This window comes from Drosophila ananassae, chromosome 3R (assembly GCF_017639315.1).
Source record: "Drosophila ananassae strain 14024-0371.13 chromosome 3R, ASM1763931v2, whole genome shotgun sequence".
Classification (NCBI taxonomy): Eukaryota; Metazoa; Arthropoda; class Insecta; order Diptera; family Drosophilidae; genus Drosophila; species Drosophila ananassae.
This window is the reverse complement of record NC_057930.1, coordinates 22,702,537-22,724,393: the sequence shown is the minus strand read 5'-3', so window position 1 is coordinate 22,724,393 and position 21,857 is coordinate 22,702,537. Positions and strand designations below refer to the sequence as shown.

The following is a 21,857-nucleotide window of genomic DNA, read 5'->3' as shown; positions in this document are numbered from 1 at the left end:
CGTTGAACGCTTAACGCAACTCGGAAGGAGAAGAGGAAAAGAGAAAGATAGAGTGCGAGAGAGAGAGAGAGTGAATGAGAGTAAGGTATCGCCAGGCGCATGCGCTGCTATGGCGATACACGTAGCGCGTAACAGCTGCCTAGACCAGTGGTTCCCAAACTCTTTTCTCTCATAGACCACTTTCAAAACTTGGCTGGATCTGGTGGACCCCCTGCAGCTAAATAACTATCAATTTTTGTAATCAACGAACGCCAGAACGCCATATAAACGCCAGAAGATAGTGAATCTGAGGAATAAAAAGATACGTCCTTATTATGGAAAAAAGTGTTTTGTAAGAGAGCGTCTAGCGTTATTAATCATTGAAATGTGATTAATCGACTTATATCATGGGTCAAAATTATATCAAAATTATTGCAATATTAGAAAAAATTATAATTATGTATATAATATAAATTATATAAAATATTTAAATTAACTTCATCCCAGACCATGTAAACCTCCTCATGAAAAAAAATGTATAAAGTATTTAATCCATATTTTTGAATCGATATCTTGTATGAAAGTGACTCCTCATAAAGATAAATCTGAGAAAAAAAATATATAATCTTGTTCTGGTGAATAGTATAGTTTTTTAAAGTGACTAATCGGACTAATCTATAGTTTTCTATAGTACTTAAATTACAACTATGACTCAGACAACCTATATCTCTACATGACAAATAATTAGAATGTATTTGATTATAAAATTTTATTTATTTTTTATTTGTAAGTAAAAACCTTTGAAGATCTATGCTGATGTTGACTAACGAATTGTCAAATCACTGCCAAGTCATCAAAGTATAATCAAGTATATGTGTTACTTATAAAGGAGTATTTAATTATAAATAATATTTAAAACTGTAACCATGCCAAAGAGGCGATTTTTGAATCTACTGCTGATCCTCTTCTATACATTAGGATGTAATGCATGTAAGTAGCTAAGTGTCCTTTAAAGGCTTAACTAAAAAAATTCAAAAATGTCGGAAGATGTGACGAAGAATGGGCACTCCATAAATTGCGGGGGAGAGAACGGAGCGCCAAGGATCACACCCTGCTTGGAGTTTATTATTTTGCAGTACAAGTCCTCCTACAATGTGAGCTGCGAGGCCGAGGAGCCGGTAACGTGGTGGAGTATCCACAAAATATTCTGGAATATATTTGAAAAATCCAACAATTCGGCGAGTTTAAGTCTGGATGTTGTATCGGCGGACGATGTGGGCGCCTACTACTGCATCAAGAAGTCGGGACTGAAAAAATACCTCGAAATCGATGAGGAGATGTTGGTGGAGAATTTAAACCTGGAACTAGCCAGCTCAATTTATATTTATGTGAACGATACTAGAAAGAAGCTAGTTCCTCATCAACCAGTTGTGATATTTGGGCTGTACGATAACCTGCTGATACCTTGCAAGCCCTCGATGCCCGATACGAAGGTTCAGTTAAAAGCCGAAAACATTGTGAGTAATTTCACATCATCAGTCAGATTTCCAACTGATTTTTTCTTTACACAGACTTTAAGCTCCTATACAGACAAATCCAATCAAACTATCCCAACTTATAACCCCATGAGAGGCTTTGAACTAAAAAACGGAAGACTTCAAAATGGCAGCCAACTTATCTGTTTGCCACAGGACCCTTTTAAGGAAAATTTAGACGAGTCAATTATATACACTGCCAAAACAAGGGGTAACCGATTACATTAAACACTTTAATATCAACATTTTCCCATAATGTATCTTTTAGTTGGTTTCAAACAAATGGATCGTCCCATCATCAGAAGCAATTTTGGTCACTATGTCGAAAAGGGCTTCGATGTGACTCTCACCTGCGAGCAGACTGCCTCCTTAAAAGCCAACTTTGGTATGGATTGGTCAATGCCACTTTACGCCAAGGTTGGTATCCGAAAGGCTCTATTAATGTTATCTAATTATAGTATATAATTCCCTCTAAAGAAAAGTCTCCATACCGAGACTGGGTATAGTTCCTACAACTTAAATATGACTTACCAATTATGGAAAAGCGAGTTGTCCATAAAAAGTGCTCATCCTATTGATAGCGGAGCTTACCAGTGCATAGTAAAGGATAATAATATCTCCACTTCTGCTACCTACCACGTAAAAGTTCTAGGTTGGTTTAAAATAATATATTATTTTATATATTCACATATATCTTACATATTGCAGAACCCAATGAGGTGTTTCTGAATATAACTGAGCCAGAATTGAATAATCTTGATCACCTTAATTGTTATCCCGGCCAAGTTATTTGGATAAATGCCTCCTTTAGTGCCTATCCGAGGCCAAGCATCCACTGGTATAAGCCAAATGGGAGGGAGATTTGGCCTTCGGAACCGCATTTTGAGATCTTTTACGAGAAGTCGAGCACCTCTTTGCGAATAGATGTCCAGCAGGACGATGGCGGCGCTTATGTCCTGCTAGTTGACAATATATTTCAAAATGTCAGCCGGCAGTACAACGTGACCGTGAGACACGAACCCAAACTGATTGCACCTCCGTCGGAAATCTATGTCCAAGAGGGAAGCACCTTCAAGTTGGAGTACTATGTTCGAGCTGTTCGACCGGCTAGGGTGTCCTTTGAGTTCAGGACCTGCACTTTAATGCCCCGATGGCCGAACTGTCAAAATGTCTCAACTAATGTAAGTGTCCAAAGAACTTTATATAAAAGAATCAAATGGAAGTTCAACAACGACTATCTTGCAGCTTCCCTATGTAACAAGACCAGGTGCGGGGCAAGGAGAAGTGACCTATGAGGTCACATACCTTCCAGCTTCTCCGGGAATTCTCACAATCTTTGCAAATACTACGGTGGACGAAAAATATGTCACCGCCGATTCACGAATACTTCTATCCGATTTGGACAGTGATATGAATATTACACTTCTTCCACCTAATAGGCAGCCTTATAAGCATGACAATATAAATTTAACCTGCGGAGCTTTGGAATACCACTTTAATAATAATCTTCTGTGGTTCCGCGACGGCCAGAAGATGAATAATTCTAATCGTAAGAAAACAAAACTATTAGAACTGATGAAAAAATAAAAATATTCATTTTTCAGGTGTTAAAATTATAAATTTAAACGGCACATTTTCCTACAAGAGTACTTTGCAGTTTTTAGACATTGGCGACAATGACAGGGGGAACTACACCTGCCGAGCTTTCCACATCGATATCTCTAAGGAGTACCAAGAACGGAATTTTAGTCTGACCATCCATAATACTCCGCCACCGGAATGGCAGCGTCCCAACACTAGTGAAACATCCCAAATGGCACGGATGTTAAATGAGTCCTTGATACTAGAATGTAGCTTCAGAGCCATTACCCCCTACAGGGTCCAATGGTTCAAGGATGACAAAGAACTGACCGAAAGGAATCAAACGCGCGTCCTTATAAGCGACTCCAAGCTATCCATCCAGCGTTTGCTTCTGAGGGACCAGGGTGTCTACAAATGCAGAGTAGAGAACCGAGGGGGCATGATTGAAAAATCCGTGGAAGTAGTTATTACAGGTGAGACTTCTAAGATTCTTTTGTATAATTTTTCAATTGTTAAATAATCGTTTCAGATCCGAGCTCATGGTGGTTGGGTTGGGGAAGAATCCTTATATTACTTATTGCGGTCATCTTCTTAGCTTGCCCGGCCCTTTGCTGCTTCCGCGCTCATAAGCGACGAGTTGCGTTGAATGCAACCAAAAGTGAAGAGTTTGTGGTGCTATATGAACATCTTCCACCTGTTTTTAAGATCCCGCGGGACACCCTAAAGCTGGGCAAGCAGCTGGGGGAAGGAGCCTTTGGAGTGGTACTCAAAGGCGAGGCGAAAGGCATCCGTAGGGATGAGAGCACCACAAACGTTGCCGTAAAAATGGCCAAACGCTCAGCGGACAAAAAGGTGATGGATGCTTTTATGGCTGAGCTAAAAATCATGATCCAATTGGGCCAGCACGTGAACGTGGTGAATCTCCTCGGAGCTGTTACCAATAATATTGATAAAAGTAAGTTTGAATTATAAAACTAAAAACTTCAATTTGAAAGTCTAACTTAATGCCTTACATTGCAGATGAGCTCATGGTCATTTTAGAGTACAGTCGGTTTGAAAATATTCATAATATTCTGCTTAAGAATAGATCTGACTTTGTTAATCAAATAAATCCTCAAACAGATCTTATTGATCCCAGTTATCACATTGATACATTGATTGACAATGATACTGACTCCCATGATGAAGGTAAGCATATTTCTCCATATTGTCCCTTCCATATATTCCCAAAGAATTTCCCAAAGAATCTACGATTATATATAATATTTTAACTGTAATGTCTATCAGCTACAACATATACGCCCATCTGGGGCTCGAATTATGAAAACGACTCAACGAAGCCCATAAAAATTACGACCTCCGATTTGGTCAGTTGGGCCTTTCAAGTGGCCCGAGGCATGGAGTACCTCTCTTTCAAGAAGGTCCTGCACGGTGATTTGGCCGCCAGAAATATTCTGCTCTGCGAAAATAACGTGGTTAAGATCTGTGACTTTGGTCTGTCCCGATCCTTGTACCAAAACTATTACAAAAAAGGTAAAAAAATATTTATATTTTTAATTTTAAATTAAAAACTTTATTATATTTTAGGGAGTGGAAAACTGCCTATCAAGTGGCTGGCACTGGAATCCCTAAGCGACCATGTTTTTAGCACCTACAGCGATGTTTGGTCCTATGGCATCGTCCTCTGGGAGATGTTCTCACTGGCGAAGGTGCCGTATCCAGGTATTGATCCCAACGGACTCTTCCACATGCTCATCAACGGCTACCGCATGGAGAAGCCCCCGTATTCCAACCAGGAAATCTATGAAATCATGCTGCTATGCTGGAGAAAGATGTAAGCTTTTCCTTAGGGTTTCCATTTGAAATCACTTTAAAGTTTGCATTCTTTTAAAGTCCTGAGAGCAGACCTTCGTTTAATGAGCTGGTTCGCCGTTTTTCGGAAATATTGGGAGAAGAGATTACTACTGTGAGTCTAATATATCTACTTTCGGTAGAAGTTTTAGTAAAACACCTATAATCTTTATATTTTAGCAATACGTTGAAATGAACAACCCCTATTTACAGAACAACTTGGAGCTCGCAAAAATGCAACCCACTGATTACCAGGCTCTGTTGGGATCCCCAAATGAAGCGGCACCGTCGCTTCCTCATTGCTCGCAATAATTCCTCCATTTATATACTATATTATTTGTATAATATTTCTTCTGTTTTATTAAATTAAACTTATCATTTATGCGCAGAATTTACAATGCAATTTAGCAATGCGCAGACGTTTTTCTTCTAATTCTAATTGCAGGAGTTCGTTTTTTAGACTTATTGATTTTAGTTCCAGGCGATGTTTCTCAGCGGCCCTTATATTTTCATCATAAATTAATTTTAGTTCATGGGCATTTTTATTAGAAGCCCTTATATTTTCATCATAATAGAACTTTATTTGATTTTTGATTAGTTTAATTCGCATATCTTCCAATGGGCACTTCCGTTTAAAAACAAATCTCTTTGTCTTTATCATTTGAATAGGGGAAGGAGTTGATTTTGTTGAAGTTTCCAAGTCCACCGGAATTTTCTGGAAGCAGAAATAAATAACATTTTAGTCTGTATTGTGAAATTAAATTAAAACCAACCTCTGGCTGAATAAATTCAGTTTTAATAGTTTTTCCTTCCAAATATTCGCCTGTAATATGAAAGTATTTTAAAACTTATTATACTGGATTAACGAGAATCTTTATTCTCACCTTGATTTTCTGAAGACTTAGCCTGGTCCATGGTGTTCTCATACACAACAGAAACACAACTGCTAGGAGGTTCCAGCGAATTCATAGAGTTTGGAAACATCTTTCCCTCCATCTTTAACTTGGTATTCATATTTTTGTACTTATCCTTAAGGGTCCTCCAGGATCGCGGCATGCCAGTTTGGAGTGAAAACTGATTAGCTAACTGCTCCCAGGCCTCTTTTTTTAACTGACATGTGGCCGCGTCGGATTTCTTATTATCGATAACTTCTTTGAACGGTTGGAGAAGCTCCAAAAGCATGATTTCTTCGGAAGGCGAGAAGTTCCTACCACGCTGCCGAGTGCGCTTTTGCATTTGACTCATATTGAGCATTTGACTTTTTTCGATATTTAAACTCACTTAAACCCGATTGACATTTCAGTTTGAGCCCAGTTGATAAATAATGACGTTAAAAAGCTTTAATATGTAAGATGAAAAAAGAAAAAATTAGAAAAAGTCTAGAGGTGTACATTTAGATGTAAACATACCTTTTTAAGATTTAAGCTTAATGATTTGATTTTGTCGTCGTTGTAGACAAAAATTAAATTTTACCGCCAACCCACGGCATAAATTTTCGTTATGCAACACTTTCCAAATGCAACACTGAATGCAAATTCACTTATTAGCCAACACTTTCATCTATCAAGCGCCAACATTTTGTGCATCAATTAATAATTTGCCAAAAAAAGAACCAAAAATGCCAAAGATAAAGAAAAAGCAACAGTCCTCTTCCTCGGAGAGTGACAGTGGACCCGAAGATGTAAGTTCCCATTCATATCACACATCGTAACGTCAAAATAAATGTACATATATTCTCCTCCAGCGCAATCAGCCGGCGAGCAAGAAAGCAAAAAACACGCCGGCTTCATCGGCGGGAAAAGTGGATGGAAGAAGTGAGGGAAATACCTGGACGCTAGAGAAATTGCGCTTGGTCACAATCAACGAGTTTCGCGGTCGCAAAATGGTTGACATCCGGGAGCACTACGAAAAAGACGGAAAAGTCCTTCCCGGCAAAAAGGGCATCTCGCTATCGATACAACAGTGGAAGAAACTGATTGAGCAGGCGGATGAAATCACAGGGGCAATCGAGAGTTAAGTTAATCCTTAGACCCTACCGAGTCATAGAATATGAATGTCCTAGAACCAACATGTTAGCTTGCTTTTCTTTTGAACAAGAAAACCATGAATAAAAACTACCTTAAATATTTACAAAGATATGGAGCCATCTTTCGGTCTCATTCCTCGCAAGCTACTTGCGTCTTAATTTCCATTTGCTTAAAATAGTTTCCCCGTATTAAATGTGGGCAACGACATACTTTACTCCAAAGTAATTAGCTTGAATATATTTTTAGAATGAACTGCAATCTTCTCTTAGCTCTTTTTTTATTTAATTTAGCAAGTGATTCCTTATACGCGTCTGGAATTAAGCTTTACAACATAATATATGTATAATAAGAGTGAGTTTGTTTACATTAATTGAAACTAGATGACAAATACATTAGTGATTTTAGAAACTAAAAGTAGACGCCCAATAGGACGCAAATGGTGACTAGAATAGCAAACGGCAACCAGGTCTTGAGGAAGCCCGAAATCCCAACGTACCGACCACAGCCAAAAAGCCACATGCTCAGTATCACCATATTCCAGGAAGTGCTGTCCTTGTACCTCATGTAAGACAGGGCAGTGCCGACATGTGAGTGACAGTTGTCGCAGAAAATATTATGAATACGAGTGCCATAGAGCACGGAAGCTTTCGACACCGCCTCATCCCAGGCGTCGCTGCCCCCTTCCACATACTTCGGATGCAATTGCAGATAGCGGGTGGGCTTTCCAAAGGCCATATTGTCCTCAGAAACAAAGTAGGCTCCAGCAAAGTCGCGGATCACGCCTGCTGACGTACATATGCCCATGTGACCGATCATCGGGAAAATCCAGGTGAGCACGGGAATGGGAGTCCACACGATGCAAAACGGAAAACGCTGTGCTTCGACGCTGATGGGCGGCAACCTCTCCTGGATTCCGTCTCCAGCTCCGCCGCCGGATCTGCCCATGGTGATCTCCACGTTCTCTGACGGTTGCCGGTCGAGTCTTAGGTTCGTCGACATTATTTCGAAAATCAAAATTCGGAATTGGTGGGTATTTTTTTGGAGGTAAGGAAACCACGAAGAACAGTCACTCACTAATTGGGTTTATCCGGTCGTAATGCCCACCAAATCGGTCGCCAACTTTTCCGAGTGTGATTGATAACAGGAAAATAAAACAGGCGCACGGAGTGTTTTGTTATTGCAGAGAGATTGCGGTAGTGTGTAAACAAATTACACACATTCACCTGGATTTTTATTTGCTTGGAGAGGGGGTGACAGTGTTGGAAAACATTGCTGCAAGCCGGGGCGTAGTTGGTAGAATTTAGGGGGTCTTTTTTAAATATATTACAATTTATTTAATAAAATAAAAAATATATTTATCCATTAGATTTCTTATTGAAAATGTAATAGGATATTATAGAAATAGTTCAGTTTTGGCAGCCTTTAAAATAATGCATAAATAAAAATTTAAATGAGCTGTCATTTAAACACTAGTTTAACAGTTTTTATAATAGAGTTTTAAAATTTCGACCTTTGGTAATGATGATTTAAATGGTTTTTTTGTCATTAAAATTTTTAATGACTTGTATCCCCTTTAAACCTATAAACTACGACCCTTTTCAGAACAGCTGTCCAGAGGTTACGCTGAGAAACGGAACTGTTTGTTTGCTGAGTTGTTTTCGGTTGCGAAATATTTAGTTTTCCAAGCACTACAGCCATGACACAGGTGTTTATCAATGGAGCCAGAGACGGGCTTAATGTGCGGGAGTTCGACAGCTTGGGTAAGTGATGGGAGTTATAAATTCAATCATTAAAGCGTCTACCTCTTATAGATCCTGCCATCCAGGAGCTCATCCACGCCGCCACGGAGGCCAGGAAGCAGGCATATTGCCCTTACAGCAACTTTGCGGTAGGAGCTGCCCTTCGCACCAGCGATGGAACCATATATTCTGGTTGCAACATCGAGAACGGAGCCTATGCCACCTGCATTTGCGCGGAGCGCACAGCAGCCGTCAAGGCCATCAGGTCAGTGGGTCAATAGTCTGGGGTGTCACCTATGCTTCAAGGAAGTTACAGCTTAATAATGAGTATCATATTTTCACTATTGCGTCAATAATCATATAACTAAAGCTAATCAGCAAAATCATACTGTTTCATCACTATCATTATCATTTAAATAAATATATATTGAACTCTAAATTTTATTTTTCAGTGAAGGCAAGCGCGACTTTGTGGCCTGTGCGGTGGTGGCCCAGCAGGACAATGGATTCACCACGCCATGCGGCGTCTGCAGGCAGTTCCTGTCGGAGTTCGTCAATGGGAAAGACATACCCCTGTACGCTGCCAAGCCGAGCAATCTGCCGTTGAGGGTTCTCTGTACCAGTGTGCTCCAACTCCTGCCCAACAGCTTTAGCTTCTCAAACGGAAAATAGACCGGATGCCGGCATAATGCATTTTAACTGCAACCTATGTGCAATATATCAATTTGTGTGAAGTCCCCTGTTTTCTAATTTTTTTTTTATATAGTAAACCCACCCCTCGTTACTGTTGATAGAACTGATAGCCGAGGCTAACGATAGCATATGTTTTGTGTATTATTGTTGCTCTCCGATCATCGATCGCTGCCTTATCTCTCCCTCTCCGTGTTGGCCAAGTGTTTATTTTCGTCACCACCGTGCGGTGGAGAGAACTATTGCTATTATCATAGCCAACTTAGCGCCGCGTCGTCACCAGAAGCCGTCCATTTGCCAGCGGACGTTCAGAGGAGAAACAAGAAGCCACGCACTCGCCTCGCTAAAAATATAACAAATTCTTTTTTTTTGGGCAAAACAAAAAGGGGCGAGCCTCCACCTCCATTGACTAAAAATATTAAATAATAATGTCGCATCTGACTGAAAATTTTTCCCGTCCAGAGAAGAAGGAGGAAGTCGTTACCTTTGGCAGCCTCGGTAAGATTCCTGACTGTAAACAGGAAGAAGCTTTAGTGTCAAAAAGGAACAGTCGTTCTTGGAAAATATATTTAACAAAAAATTATATTTATTAGAGAAGATTATAAACACCCTTTCTAAACCCTTTGTGACGTGGATTAATTTGGATTTCAGATACGACGGTTCAGCAACTTCTTAGGGCAGCTTCCGAGGTACGCCAACGAGCCTATGTGCCGTATAGTGGATTCAAGGTCGGTGCTGCTTTTCGGGCCAAGGCCAATGACCAAATCTTTGCGGGCTGCAATGTGGAGAACGCGGCCTTTACACCCAGCTCGTGTGCCGAAAGAACAGCTCTTGCCAAAGCCGTAAGCGAGGGCACCACCGAGTTCTCAGTGGGTGCTGTTGTGGCCTTTGAGCCAGATGTGTTTACCACCCCGTGCGGGGTGTGCCGTCAGTTTATCCGCGAATTTGCCACCGACGACATACCCATCTATGTTGCCCAGGACATTGATGCAAGATTTGCTGCCAAGGAGGAACCTTTCCGCAGCGAGGACCCCGTTCTATGCACTTCTATCTTCAATCTGCTGCCGAGCAGTTTTCGCACATATCGGAAGTGAGACAGGCGGAGAGGCGATATTGCAAAAAAAAAAACAGAAAAAAAGAGCTGTTCAAGGTCGGATGACCAACCCACTCCCCTAAACTGCCTCATTTATATTGTAATCTGTATAATTTTAATCTAATCACTTGAAATAAAGAAAGTTACACTGCTTAACACGAAGAGTAGATTTTATCGATGGCTGACTGCCATCAAAAATTATAAAATAAAAATGCTATTGATAAGATTTTTGATTCTTCTAGAAATGTTTTGATAGTAGCGCCTTTTAAATGATAGGACTTATAAGAGGGTATGGAAGGTATAGAAGACTGCAACTATTTTTTAAAAATTATATTTAAAACTTAAACTTCATCGACTATACAAAGTGTAATTATGTATTGGTTGCCTAGACAATGAAGTTGTTTTTTATTGAGAATAAAAATTAAATTTATTGATTATTAGTGATTTTAAAAATTGTCTAAAACAAACAAACCCATTAGTCATAGTTTTAATATTCTTGAATAGACTGTTAAACCTTATAGCCTAGTTAGTACTAGTTTTTACATACTTTCAAGATCTTAACTTAATATTACATATACTCAAAATCATCTATTATCTAGAAAACAATTTCCAAAGTTTATAAAACAAAATTGTTTGTAGAGAAAGTTACCTTGGAATACTTTATCCCACTTCCCTTCATTTAGTAAAAGTTTTTGGCTATAGAAAAAAAAACTGACATTTAAAATAAATTTTTAATTCAACAGATATGGCCGAGAAGCGTAAACTCCTTCAGCGGTACATGCAGTGCCTGAACGAGATGCAGGACGAGCTCCGGCGGAAGGAACTGGCCAAGAAAATGGAGACGCTCGAGAAGCTGCAGTGCGAACTGGCCCGTCGCCAGGAACAGAGGGTCGCCCAGGGCGGTGGTCAAATGGGCAAGTCAGAGCGTCGCCAGTACCTCAAGGATAAACTCAAGTCCTACCAAAAGACCTTGAAAGGATTGCTCTGCGAATTGGCTCGTCGGGAGGCCTTTGCTAACGGAGAGCGGGGTCGGGTTAGCGAATCCGACAATCTCCCCCATCCGCTGAAGCTAGACGAGTTTACAGTGGCCTTTCGCTATGTGGGTTAGTTGGTTGATCAGTTTAAAGGTGGTTCGGTTTGGTGTAGTCTCTGTCCCTTCCAGGTGAAGATGGGCGCGAACTGTTAATGGCCGCCCTTGCCGCCCGGAGGTGCGCCTATGTACCCTACAGCAAATTCAAGGTGGGAGCCGCCTTCCGGGCCAAATGCGGTCAAATCTACTCGGGTTGCAACATCGAGAACGCGGCCTTTACGCCCGGAAACTGTGCGGAGCGGTGTGCTCTGGCCAAGGGCGTTAGCGAGGGCGAGAAACGGTACACGGCAGGTGCCGTGGTGGCCTATCATCCGGATGGTTTCACCACACCCTGCGGCGTATGCCGACAATTTATCCGGGAATTTGCAACGAGGGACTTTCCCATTTACATTGCCAAGGCACCGCCACCAGAACAGGAGGGCTGCATTCCAGCCATCGATGACGACGAAGAGGTGCTGGTGACATCTGCCTACAATCTTCTGCCCCATAGCTTCAGTGCATACGAGTGACACAGCAACTTGTGTACCGGTTAAGGACTTTCCTCTACTAAATTTGGGATAAAATCCAATCAGTCCACCTGACCTTAAATTATTTTTATAAATTATGAATATCTCAATAAATCCATGATCCGCAAGCCGTGAAAAGTAGATACCAAGATGAATAATGAACGACATGCTCGTAACTTTAATTTTGCGAAAATAATTGCCATTGGATAAAGAGAAAACCTAGACGTACTTCACAACCGGCTCGCCAGATCCGTAAATGGCATACTCGCTCTTCTTGGCAAATGGAATGACATCGGCATTAACCAGCCTCGGGTTCACGTCCGGATCAAACTCAACCTTGCGGAATAGTGGATCGATGTAGTTCTCGCGCACCTCGGTCACCATACCCGAGTGGGGCACCGGCTTCAACATGTTCTGGAACTCGCAACGTCGTTTGGTACAATTTTGTGAGGGAAATTCGTCACACAGAATGGGATCCGGTTCCCGGGATACTTTTCGCATTGCCACCACTTTCTCCGACCAATTCCAGAAGGTGAGATTGTCGTGGGCCGCAATGCCTCCAGTCAGGGCCTCATTGCTATGTCTCACATACGACAAGTTGTAGGTGGTGGCATTGGGGTCCAGGTACTTGCTAATGCCTTCCTGCGAGCGGTCGATGACCAGATTGGTGGTCGTCACTGCACTTGGCATGGTAATGGGTAGTACTGCCTGTTCTTCAGGCATTTCTTTGAGAACATAAGTGTCCTGGGTCACACTCGATATTGGTTTTATTTTTCGTTTTATGAACCGAAGACAGCACTCATCCAGGGGCTTCATGTACTGTGTTTTCATATTCAGCGATGGGTTCCTAAGAGCATCGGGATTGCCATACTATATATGAAGGATATATATAAATAGTATGGCTTTAAGTCTGAGGTATATATTCTTACCTTCCACACAAAATTGGCCGAAACATCGGTGCGGGGCTTCTCGGACAACAACGGATCCCTCACGTAGATGCCCTTGTCTGCAAATTTGGCATTCAGCTTATTCTCCATCCGCAGGTCGGTGATGTGACGGTGACCGCGATACTGAGAGGTCCGCCAATCGGTTTGCTTGTCGTTGACAGGACGCTTGTAATCGTAGCACCCGAAGACATCCATGGCTAAAGGATTTTTTATAACTGAATAAAAGTCGAGAAAATCTAACGTAAAACTCTGAAAACAAAGAAAATTCCCTCTATCGGTGGGTGTTCTTCTTGGTATGATAAATTTGGCGGTAATCCTGTTTGGTTGCGGTGTCCTGTCGCCTGGCTACCAACGTTTATAAAAAAAAAATGCCAGGTATCAGCCCCAGTATATTGATTGTTTACAAATAGACTGCCTACTGTACAATATTTTTCGTTTATATTCTGCTTCAAATGCAATCAAAGTGTTTACAATAAAATTGTATAGTTTTATGCTTTAGAGAGGAATGCTTGTTTTACAATTATAAAAGCGCTCTGTTCACAAAACAAATGGATATTCGTTAATACAATACATGGGCTAAGGTAAATAATGGGTGTTGCACTCGGATCCGACCCGTGCAATAATAAACTGTTTGCTTAGCAATTAGAACAATTGATTTAATTCATCTCCCGGGGCGTTTGGCTATTCTGCATCCGATTCCTCCACCTTATCCGGCCCCGGTTCCCCGTCTCAGGCAATCTCCTTCAAAGCCAGCAGCGACTGACGCAAATATTCATACTGGGTCTTGGCGTGCTTGATCTCCAGTTCGGAAAGCTCCACAAGGCTGTAAGATATATGATTATAATCTATATATTTCATAAAAAGCTATTCTCTTTACCTCTTTTTGAAAGCAGCCACTCGTCGATTGCGGAATCCAATCAGTTCTTCTTTTCCGCATGCGGACATCGACTCAAACTTCTCGCAGGCCTCTGCTTGGGCGGCTTCGGCCTAATGGAAATTGAGAAATTCGTGAGAAACACTCTCAAGATAAGGTTGTCAAATCAATCAATACATGCTACAGTGGGGCAAACAGTGAAATGAGGCATGCAGCAATTAGAGTGGGGTGAGCAACACATCTACTTGGCTAAAACCTTAAATTCCAAATACCTCTTGCACCTCCAAAGGCTGCGGCGGATTTGCAGAACACAGAACCACAAACACGCGCACGAAAAAGTGAAGAAACAGAAGGGGACAGGCGAGTGGAGATCAGAGCAATGTCAGCAGAAAAAATACAAGAACGCAAATAATTTTTTTCATTTTTTTTGTTTTCTTTAGTGAAATTAGTGAAGCGTGAGAATTAAATGCCCCGCTAAATTTTCTTTTCATTGAAAAACAATTGCTTTTAGAAAAAAAATCTTGAAAAAAGAGAGTTCTTGAAGCAATTGATTCAACCCTGACCCAATCTTACCGCATGGACGTCCTTATTCTTTGAGCGAGCCTTCTCCAGATTCCTGTTGGCCGTCTCGTAGGCAGCCAAACATCGCAGGCGTCTGATCAACAGAGCCTTGGCAGCATCACTGTCTCTCTGGTAGTAGCGCAAGGTATCGCCCAGCTTGAGATCCTGGTCACTAGCTACTCGGGTTTCCAGATTCTATATAGAGTAATAGTCTTCATATCATCTTTTAATAATAACTTTTGTTATTTACCTTGATTCTCTCAAATATTTCTGCCGTTTTGGCCACAAATGTCTCCATATTTCCCTTTTCTGTGGTCGAGAGTTGTGTCAGCGCATTCGAAATCTTTTGGTGCGAGTCACCCACATCCTTGTGGCGTTGTGTCATCTTCTCAGTTCTCGCAGCTGCCTCGCGTAAGTGTCCATGGTATTCGGTAAGGAACTGCAATTCGTTTTCAAAGAAGTCGTTTACATCACGGACCGTAGCACTCAACAGGATCTCGTCCGTGGTCTTGCCCAAGGACTTTACGAAACCGCCAAATATGGCCATCTTCTTGCGGGGCTTGGCGCACAGATCCTGGTCGTATTCGAGGAAAACCTTTAGGTGCTGATCGACGCGAAAGACCGGGTGACTGGCTAGGCGGCGCAGGAAGACCTCGTGCATGGCCACAGTCTTCTTGAAAGTGGCCAGGTACTCGCTGAAAAGTAAACATAAAACAAAATTAAGTCATTGACACTTAATCATAGTAGTGACACAATTTCACTCTAACATAGTATTAGTAAAAAGTTGTATTTTTTTGTGATTATCTTTAATTCATTTGCATTTGAAATAAACCCACTGATAAGAGTCTAAGCTTTCTGGGAATTGCTCCTCTTCCTAGGATTAAATTAAACTTACGCTTCCAACTCCGACTTCATCTTCTTGAACTCTTCTTTGGTCATGTTCCCCTCGCCCTCTCCCAAGCGTTGCAGTTTCTCCCGCGATGCATCGAAGTCCGGACGTGGTGGACAGGGCGGAATCTAAGACAAAGATTTTCAAATTATCACATAGCCAGGACTTTCTCTAGCTTACATACAATATAGCCGGCATAGTCCTCGTTCTCCTCGATGCGGTCGTGCAGCCAGACAAACTCTTCGTGCTGACGGACCACGTTATTGTCCTTTTTGGCGAATCCTGGCAGCGTTGTACGTGTGTGGACTGTAAACTTTACCTTTTCCTTTTCGCTCAGCGCATCGGAGATTTCCACATGTAGGGCATTTTCACCCAGGGCGGCGGGCGTAGCCGGAGCGGAGGATGAGCTGTCCGGCGAAGTGGCCGAACCACTGCCATTTGTTGCTCCAGTTACCACGCTGCCACCGGATGTGGGAGGAACTGCCAGAGGATTTGTTGGCGAGGCTATTTCCATGGTGGCGCCGTTGTTCGCCGAGCTACTGTTCAGCAGATTTGAGTCATCCGTGCCGTCCTACAAGTGCAACGAAAAGTTTAATGCACTCTATCCAATTACGCCCATTTTTTTGATAAGAACTCTTTGTGTGAGGACATCTTTTGTATTTACTCTCAGCAACTCGGTTCGAGGAAAATACATTGCAATTATATACGGGTTTATTCCAATTTTATTTCTTACCATCATTTTGCGGCCGAAGAAATTGTTTTTAATTAAAGCACCGAAATAAACAAGAAAAACGCTTCGTTGCTGGATCGACTTGGAAACTTTTGATTTAGAGATGGAACTTTTCACTTTTGACATCTGGTCGCACTGCCCCTCTATTAATGGCGCAATTTTAAAATTAAGCTTTAGATAATTACTAAAATAAAATAAAAAATAGGCGACATAATTTATTCTATGAAAAACTACATTTTAAACAGGATCTCATATGAGTTAATATTTTAACAACATTTAGTTGCATGATTCCTTAAATTATGGTGGTGGTAAATAAATATAATCTATCTCAGGCGAAAAGAAAAACTAAGTACTTGGATTGAAACCAAAATTGAAACTATTTATGTCACATTCGCGGGAATTGTTTAAAACAAGAACAAATTAATGTGTTTTAGCAGATAAACAAGCAGTTCAATCAAAATACAAGCAGTTGATATTCTGCCGTTAAGGTCCAGTGTTGAAAAATATGGTAAAACGTAGTTGTCGATATCATATCTTTTATATCGATAGTTTGATATTGAATCAACAACCCTAACACCTTTAGCGTCACTTCGAAGGCGCATTTTTTCTAGCATTATATTATTTTTAAGACACAAAAGTGGACACTTTGCAGACGCTATTGAGCGGTGGAGATTTGTTTTTTTTATTAGTACATTGTGGTGAGTGTTGAGGATTTTTTGGCGGTAAAGAATAAATTTGCAAACTACAAGAATTTTTGCATGTGCCTGTGTGGGTATCTGTGTATGTGCGCGAAAATTTTACGATTGAATTTGTGGCCCTTTTTTTTTTTTTGTAGCAAACTATTAACATAATGGGCAAGAAGACCGAGAACAACGAGAATGCCGCCACTCAGTCCGACGGAGAGGAGGAGGAGGAGTACGCCGTGGAGAAGATCCTAGACCGACGTGTTAGGAAGGGGAAGGTTAGTACCATCCACCCGGTTTGCCGGCCCTGGCCACCCAACCTCTCTGTTTCTCTTCCTCTTGCAGGTTGAGTACTTTCTGAAATGGAAGGGATATGCAGACACCGAAAATACCTGGGAGCCAGAAAGCAATCTGGATTGCCAAGACCTCATCCAGCTGTACGAGCTGAGCCGCAAAGATGAGGTAAGTGAGAATTCGCATGGCAGCTTCCGCTTCTGCATGATGCCGGGTACAGTTGTGCTCATTACATTCTTGGTGTCTTAGGATAAGGATAAGACTGACAAGTCCACCAAAAAAGACCGACCGACTAGCAGTGCCAAGACTAAGGAACCCACCGGACGTTCCAGTACCACAACGGTGACCACCAACAAACGGAAGTCAGAGGAACCATGTAAGAAAAACAAAACATCTAGTCTTTTGCCGCCTTTTTTTTGTTTCTGCGAATCTATTATGAATGGAGGGTGTGTCTGGGAAGTAATGTCTACCTGCGACACATATCCCTACTCTTCTGCACCCGAAATAGTGTGTTTTGGTGTAGGAACTGTGAGATGCTCAGTACTTCTAGGGTTAAATGAGTAAAAATTTAGTTTCAGCGAATAATTTTGTGTTTTTCTTTCACAGCTTCTACCACCAGCAAATCAAAGCGCGCAACAGACGTGGACCCAGACAGCAGTGATTCCCTGGTCGCTCCTGGCGCCACTGGCTTCGATCGTGGCCTGGAGGCTGAAAAGATACTTGGGGCCTCTGATAACAACGGTCGCCTCACATTCCTCATACAATTCAAGGGCGTGGACCAGGCCGAGATGGTGCCGTCAACTGTGGCCAACGTCAAAATCCCCCAGATGGTGATCCACTTCTACGAAGAACGTCTGTCATGGTACTCCGACAACGAGGATTAATTTCCGACATCGCAACATGCAACCTCATCTGAAGTTTATAATTTAAAAATATATAAAAAAAAACACAAAATCATGTATCACCCAACAGAAGTTTAGGGCTTTAAAGCAATCATCTCCTAAAGCGTCTCCAATCCATGAAGCAAAAGGCACATTCTATTGTCTCCCCATTCATGTTTGTATTTATGATTTAAATTTTCAATGAATAAACACAAATTATGTTCAAATGTTGTATATGGTACAGTTAATGTGTCCTTTCAATTGGTCCCTTCAAGGTTATTGTCTGCTGCGCATGTGCTGACCATATGCCCAGGTAGAGGTCCGAGTTTGGAACTCCCGGGCAGTCGAATCTTTTGGGTTTCTTTTATTGCTCGCATTTTGCAGCGCTCTATCCCTAGGCATTTAGCAGCTTGTTGGCCACATTGCACTCCGAGTTCTCAAGCACATTGCCACAGCAGGACCAATGCCGTCGCCCGGGGTGTCCTGTGTGCCCATGACCGCAGCCACTGTACCCGGGCATCCGGCCCTCGCACGAACACTTCACAGTCCGGTTTCCCTTTCCGGAGCAGAAGGAGCAACAGTGATAGATGCCCGTGTGGGGACGAACCTGTCGCGCCTGGAACGTAAATGGACTTCCTCTGATGGGTCTATCGTTTATGGTAATTGTCAGGATGATGGCGCCTTGGGCGTCTGGGGTGAAGTGGATATTATAGGTGCCATCTCGATTGTCTGACACCTCGACGGGCAGGAACTTTGAGGCGCAGTCTTTGTATTTGATCATGCAATTAATCTCCAGTCCTCCGTGGCACAGGGACACTCCATCGGAGTCTCTCGAGTGCAGCAGGAGATCGGCCTTCTTGTGGAGGCGTAGCTGGTAGAAGCCCTCCCATTCCAAAGTACATAGACCCGGCTCCACAACCTGCATGGTGATTATTCCGTACAGAGGAATGTCGCGCTGGTCCTTGGTGGCGGGAGCTCGGATCTTGGATAGAAAATGAAGGGAATCGGAGATCTGAAAACGACAGAGTCAGCTAGGCTCGTTGGCTAGACATTAATTACTATGCTCACCTTGGGATCCACGGGAGGCTTAAATTGCTGACAGTACTCCAGCCGACTGAGGAGTATACCCACAAAGTTAAGGATCTCCACATCGGCACCGATCTCTAAGAGCTCTTGACTGAACCGCATTGCATCCATGGCCATTTGGGTGCGTTTTTCTGGGAAGGACAATCGGGGTCACTCGGATTAAGTTAGAAACATGTCACTACCCTCACCTAGGTCCAGTTGCTGCTTGATTATAACCTCCACTTTGGACTCCCTGGCCCTGCTGATCTGCTGGAGCAGAGTCTTCCGATGCACTTCCAAGGCATCAAAGTAGCTCTTCAAGTACTGTTCCACCTGGTGCTGGATGTCATCGCATCTGGCGTTGATGCCGCGGGCGATCTCGTTCAGCCGTTCAATGGAGTGCTCCGCATACTGGCACAGAGGACGCGTTTGGTCGGTGGCCTCTCTCAGCAACTTGCCCTGATGTCCGATGGCCCGGGTGATGGTCTCATGCCTGTGACCCTTGTGGAGAAGGACCAAGCAGTCTGTGCAGGCCAGTTGCCGGCAGTGGGTGCAAAAGGCTTTCAGCTCGAAATTCGTGTGAATGCCACAGCGGAGCACCATTTTGCTACTGTCCCCCAGTCCCAGTTGCTGTTGCTTCTGTTTTCTAGCCCGTCGCAGCTCCAGGATACTCCTCAGCCGATGGTTGGCAGTGGTTCGCTGCCGTTCATGGGCCTCCTTGCAAAGGGTACAAAGGTTCAAAGTGCAGCTGATGCAGTGATAGGTAGCCTGGAGAGGAAGGGGTTGTCCCATTACTATATTTATTTCACCTTAGGACTACTCACGCTAATCTCCTCCGTGCACAGGGAGCACCAGAACCTCGATATGACATCTTCATTGGCTTGGAATCGCAGTGCTTCTATGCGTCTTACCAACAGATAGTTCTGAGGCAACTGTCGGACTCCTCCGAGTGGCAAGTCCGTGGGGTAGTTGCAGATCTGACACCGGATGCTTCGTTTGGACACTTCATGTACCGAGCTTCCCGTCATCCGGGTGCTGAAGGAGCTCGTCGACCTCTTTCCTTCACTTCTTGACTAGAAATCCATGAGAATTATGGAAGAGAAGGAGTGTATTGTTACGACTTTCTTACCCTGATCTCCAGGGGACCCATGGACTTCTTCCGGCCCAAACTGAAGCTCGAACCCCTCTGTCTGGCAGGTGACACCGTGGCAGTAAGTTCTGCACTCGACCCGCCCATGTCGGACTTCAGGCTGTAACAGGAAGGGTCCTCACTGCGAGGCGGCTCCTGGTCCCAGGTATTCTCGTCCTTGAAGTTCTCGCTGACCAAGCACTGCAGACAGAAGGAGTGAAGACAGTGCAGGGTCCTCGGATCCGTGTAGACGTCCAGGCAGATGCCGCACTTGAGATCATCCGTGAAGATGACTGTGTTCTCCGGCGGAGTACTGGGTCTCAGGGTAATGCTTGGAGAGGGTGAGGGAGCCGGAGACACCGCCGGAGAAATGGCCAGCGACGGGGAACGACTCCGGGCAAGGGGGGAAGAAGCATCATAGATTTCTGACCTGGCAGTAGCCTCCAAAAGCAGCCGGGGTAGCATCTCCAGCTTAGGTTGGCTGGTGTCCGGAGTGGGCGGGGAAACTCTGAGCTCTGGTGAAGCCTTGAGGGATAGAAGTCTCTTCGGCAGTAGCTCCTTGCCTTTCATGGTCTGAGCCACCGTGGCATTGCTGGCATGGGAGCTGCTGCTGCTGCTCTGGACGGACACGGATGAGGCGCCACTTAGCACATTATCGAGGATGGATTCTGGCGAGGTGGAACTACCTCCGCCAGCTATGCTGCTGCTGGGCTCACTGATACTATCCTGAAGTTGAAGGTCATCGTTGGGCAGCCCTTGACCTCCCATTCTCGCGCCATTGGACAGACCCAGTGTCCTTGAGCGACGAATGGAGCTCTTCAATTCGAAGCCCGGAATCTTCGGCACGGTACTAGGTGGGTTCTCCGAACTACGGTCGACCTTGGGAGCTATGGAAAATGTAAAGAGCTGGGGAGCCGATTTGCGACGCACAGAGTCGGGTATGGGATTAGCCTGAAGGTTCTTTTGTGGAATTTGTGAATTTTTACGAAGGGATATCTTAGCCGTACTGAGCTTCAGTCGAAGTTTTCCGGGGGACCCACTTGCTGGTGGCACTACTAACGGGGGAGGTTGGGGCGGAGGAGCAGGTGCCATCAGCTCCTTCTCGACCTGGATGCGTTCGTAGTCGATGAGGGGATTACTCTTATTATCCATGCTCGTCTTCCGTTTGAACATAATTTTCGATTGATTCGGCCTGCTCATTTTCTGTCCAGATTATGCAACCTTTATTCCTTCCCCGAATTTCGATCTGGAGTGGCACCTCCTTCGCCGTGTATGTTCCCGTTGCAACTGAGCCGGAGACTAGGTCTCGGACTGGGTTGCTGCTCGATTGGTAATCCAATTACATTCCGCAGTGGAAACCCACAGCGCAGTGTCAACACAGAAGTGGCAAAAGTCGGGAACTGACAATTGTGCAATTAGCTCTTGTGGTTGACCCTTCTAGATGGTATTCTCCCAGAGATTTCCCTAGAGATTCCCAACTTAACGTATGTTTCGGTCAAAATAACTAACTATTTTAAGTTTTTAAAAAAAAAAACTCATTAAGAGTCAGCCACAAAAAAGTGTAACCTATTAATGCCATAACCCATTAGTCAGCCATAACTAAAAAAAAATCAGTTAAAATTTAAATTAAAAATTTAAATCCCCAAATCATATAATATTTTTTCGCCCTGTACGCTGCATCCCTATACTGCCAAGTTCCGTTAACCGATCTGC

General features: G+C 43.3%; 11 protein-coding genes across 16 annotated transcripts; 6 read left to right on the top strand and 5 right to left on the bottom strand.

The window, feature by feature from the left end:
* Positions 1–104: 104 nt before the first annotated feature.
* On the top strand, positions 105–5,328 carry LOC6498084 (vascular endothelial growth factor receptor 3). Of its 2 annotated transcripts, XM_014906491.3 has the most exons (15): positions 105–331; positions 771–969; positions 1,027–1,496; positions 1,551–1,725; positions 1,783–1,931; positions 1,992–2,166; positions 2,223–2,695; positions 2,760–3,063; positions 3,119–3,568; positions 3,625–4,050; positions 4,116–4,283; positions 4,383–4,628; positions 4,683–4,929; positions 4,989–5,061; positions 5,127–5,328. In XM_014906491.3, exons 2-15 carry the CDS (start codon positions 906–908, stop codon positions 5,256–5,258), a joined length of 3,552 nt encoding a protein of 1,183 aa, XP_014761977.1. In that variant the 5' UTR covers positions 105–331; positions 771–905; the 3' UTR covers positions 5,259–5,328. The 2 variants fall into 2 exon arrangements, with proteins under 2 accessions (XP_014761977.1, XP_001962049.2); XM_001962013.4 differs by lacking the exon at positions 105–331 and having other exon boundaries at positions 755–969; positions 5,160–5,328.
* On the bottom strand, positions 5,273–6,481 carry LOC26515432. The gene is made up of 4 exons (XM_014906946.3): positions 6,356–6,481; positions 5,831–6,284; positions 5,720–5,769; positions 5,273–5,661 (listed from the first exon to the last, which is right to left on the bottom strand). Exons 2-4 carry the CDS (start codon positions 6,198–6,200, stop codon positions 5,326–5,328), a joined length of 756 nt encoding a protein of 251 aa, XP_014762432.1. The 5' UTR covers positions 6,201–6,284; positions 6,356–6,481; the 3' UTR covers positions 5,273–5,325.
* LOC6498085 (RNA polymerase II transcriptional coactivator) lies at positions 6,462–7,082 on the top strand. The gene is made up of 2 exons (XM_001962014.4): positions 6,462–6,627; positions 6,691–7,082. The coding sequence occupies exons 1-2, from the start codon at positions 6,475–6,477 to the stop codon at positions 6,961–6,963; spliced, it is 426 nt and encodes a 141-aa protein (XP_001962050.2). The 5' UTR covers positions 6,462–6,474; the 3' UTR covers positions 6,964–7,082.
* A 128-nt stretch (positions 7,083–7,210) lies between these two features.
* Positions 7,211–8,247, bottom strand: LOC6497450 (transmembrane protein 222). Of its 2 annotated transcripts, none has more exons than XM_001962015.4 (2): positions 8,048–8,247; positions 7,211–7,984 (listed from the first exon to the last, which is right to left on the bottom strand). In XM_001962015.4, exon 2 carries the CDS (start codon positions 7,970–7,972, stop codon positions 7,382–7,384), a length of 591 nt encoding a protein of 196 aa, XP_001962051.1. In that variant the 5' UTR covers positions 7,973–7,984; positions 8,048–8,247; the 3' UTR covers positions 7,211–7,381. The 2 variants fall into 2 exon arrangements, with proteins under 2 accessions (XP_001962051.1, XP_014761710.1); XM_014906224.3 differs by having other exon boundaries at positions 7,211–7,955; positions 8,048–8,244.
* Positions 8,248–8,559: 312 nt separating this feature from the next.
* Positions 8,560–9,446, top strand: LOC6498086 (cytidine deaminase). Its single transcript, XM_001962016.4, has 3 exons — positions 8,560–8,733; positions 8,785–8,977; positions 9,165–9,446. The coding sequence occupies exons 1-3, from the start codon at positions 8,670–8,672 to the stop codon at positions 9,382–9,384; spliced, it is 477 nt and encodes a 158-aa protein (XP_001962052.1). The 5' UTR covers positions 8,560–8,669; the 3' UTR covers positions 9,385–9,446.
* Positions 9,447–9,674: 228 nt separating this feature from the next.
* Positions 9,675–10,651, top strand: LOC6498087 (cytidine deaminase). The gene is made up of 2 exons (XM_001962017.4): positions 9,675–9,900; positions 10,054–10,651. Exons 1-2 carry the CDS (start codon positions 9,831–9,833, stop codon positions 10,494–10,496), a joined length of 513 nt encoding a protein of 170 aa, XP_001962053.1. The 5' UTR covers positions 9,675–9,830; the 3' UTR covers positions 10,497–10,651.
* Positions 10,652–11,067: 416 nt separating this feature from the next.
* LOC6498088 lies at positions 11,068–12,219 on the top strand. 2 transcript variants are annotated; one of them, XM_014906492.3, is made up of 3 exons: positions 11,068–11,177; positions 11,239–11,598; positions 11,658–12,219. In XM_014906492.3, exons 2-3 carry the CDS (start codon positions 11,241–11,243, stop codon positions 12,092–12,094), a joined length of 795 nt encoding a protein of 264 aa, XP_014761978.1. In that variant the 5' UTR covers positions 11,068–11,177; positions 11,239–11,240; the 3' UTR covers positions 12,095–12,219. The 2 variants fall into 2 exon arrangements, with proteins under 2 accessions (XP_014761978.1, XP_001962054.1); XM_001962018.4 differs by having other exon boundaries at positions 11,135–11,598.
* Positions 12,220–12,246: 27 nt separating this feature from the next.
* Positions 12,247–13,327, bottom strand: LOC6497449. Its single transcript, XM_001962019.4, has 2 exons — positions 13,021–13,327; positions 12,247–12,961 (listed from the first exon to the last, which is right to left on the bottom strand). Exons 1-2 carry the CDS (start codon positions 13,231–13,233, stop codon positions 12,311–12,313), a joined length of 864 nt encoding a protein of 287 aa, XP_001962055.1. The 5' UTR covers positions 13,234–13,327; the 3' UTR covers positions 12,247–12,310.
* A 127-nt stretch (positions 13,328–13,454) lies between these two features.
* Positions 13,455–16,238, bottom strand: LOC6497448 (sorting nexin-32). Of its 2 annotated transcripts, XM_014906223.3 has the most exons (8): positions 16,096–16,238; positions 15,547–15,933; positions 15,369–15,490; positions 14,724–15,168; positions 14,486–14,668; positions 14,185–14,202; positions 13,916–14,025; positions 13,455–13,861 (listed from the first exon to the last, which is right to left on the bottom strand). In XM_014906223.3, the coding sequence occupies exons 1-8, from the start codon at positions 16,216–16,218 to the stop codon at positions 13,768–13,770; spliced, it is 1,482 nt and encodes a 493-aa protein (XP_014761709.3). In that variant the 5' UTR covers positions 16,219–16,238; the 3' UTR covers positions 13,455–13,767. The 2 variants fall into 2 exon arrangements, with proteins under 2 accessions (XP_014761709.3, XP_001962056.4); XM_001962020.4 differs by lacking the exon at positions 14,185–14,202 and having other exon boundaries at positions 16,096–16,237.
* Positions 16,239–16,615: 377 nt separating this feature from the next.
* Positions 16,616–18,177, top strand: LOC6498089 (heterochromatin protein 1). 2 transcript variants are annotated; one of them, XM_044716574.1, is made up of 5 exons: positions 16,616–16,860; positions 16,928–17,053; positions 17,121–17,237; positions 17,319–17,445; positions 17,676–18,177. In XM_044716574.1, exons 2-5 carry the CDS (start codon positions 16,943–16,945, stop codon positions 17,951–17,953), a joined length of 633 nt encoding a protein of 210 aa, XP_044572509.1. In that variant the 5' UTR covers positions 16,616–16,860; positions 16,928–16,942; the 3' UTR covers positions 17,954–18,177. The 2 variants fall into 2 exon arrangements, with proteins under 2 accessions (XP_044572509.1, XP_001962057.1); XM_001962021.4 differs by having other exon boundaries at positions 16,617–16,790.
* Positions 18,113–21,573, bottom strand: LOC6497447 (tripartite motif-containing protein 45). Its single transcript, XM_001962022.4, has 5 exons — positions 20,145–21,573; positions 19,840–20,088; positions 19,225–19,783; positions 19,019–19,167; positions 18,113–18,962 (listed from the first exon to the last, which is right to left on the bottom strand). The coding sequence occupies exons 1-5, from the start codon at positions 21,342–21,344 to the stop codon at positions 18,345–18,347; spliced, it is 2,775 nt and encodes a 924-aa protein (XP_001962058.1). The 5' UTR covers positions 21,345–21,573; the 3' UTR covers positions 18,113–18,344.
* Positions 21,574–21,857: the final 284 nt, after the last annotated feature.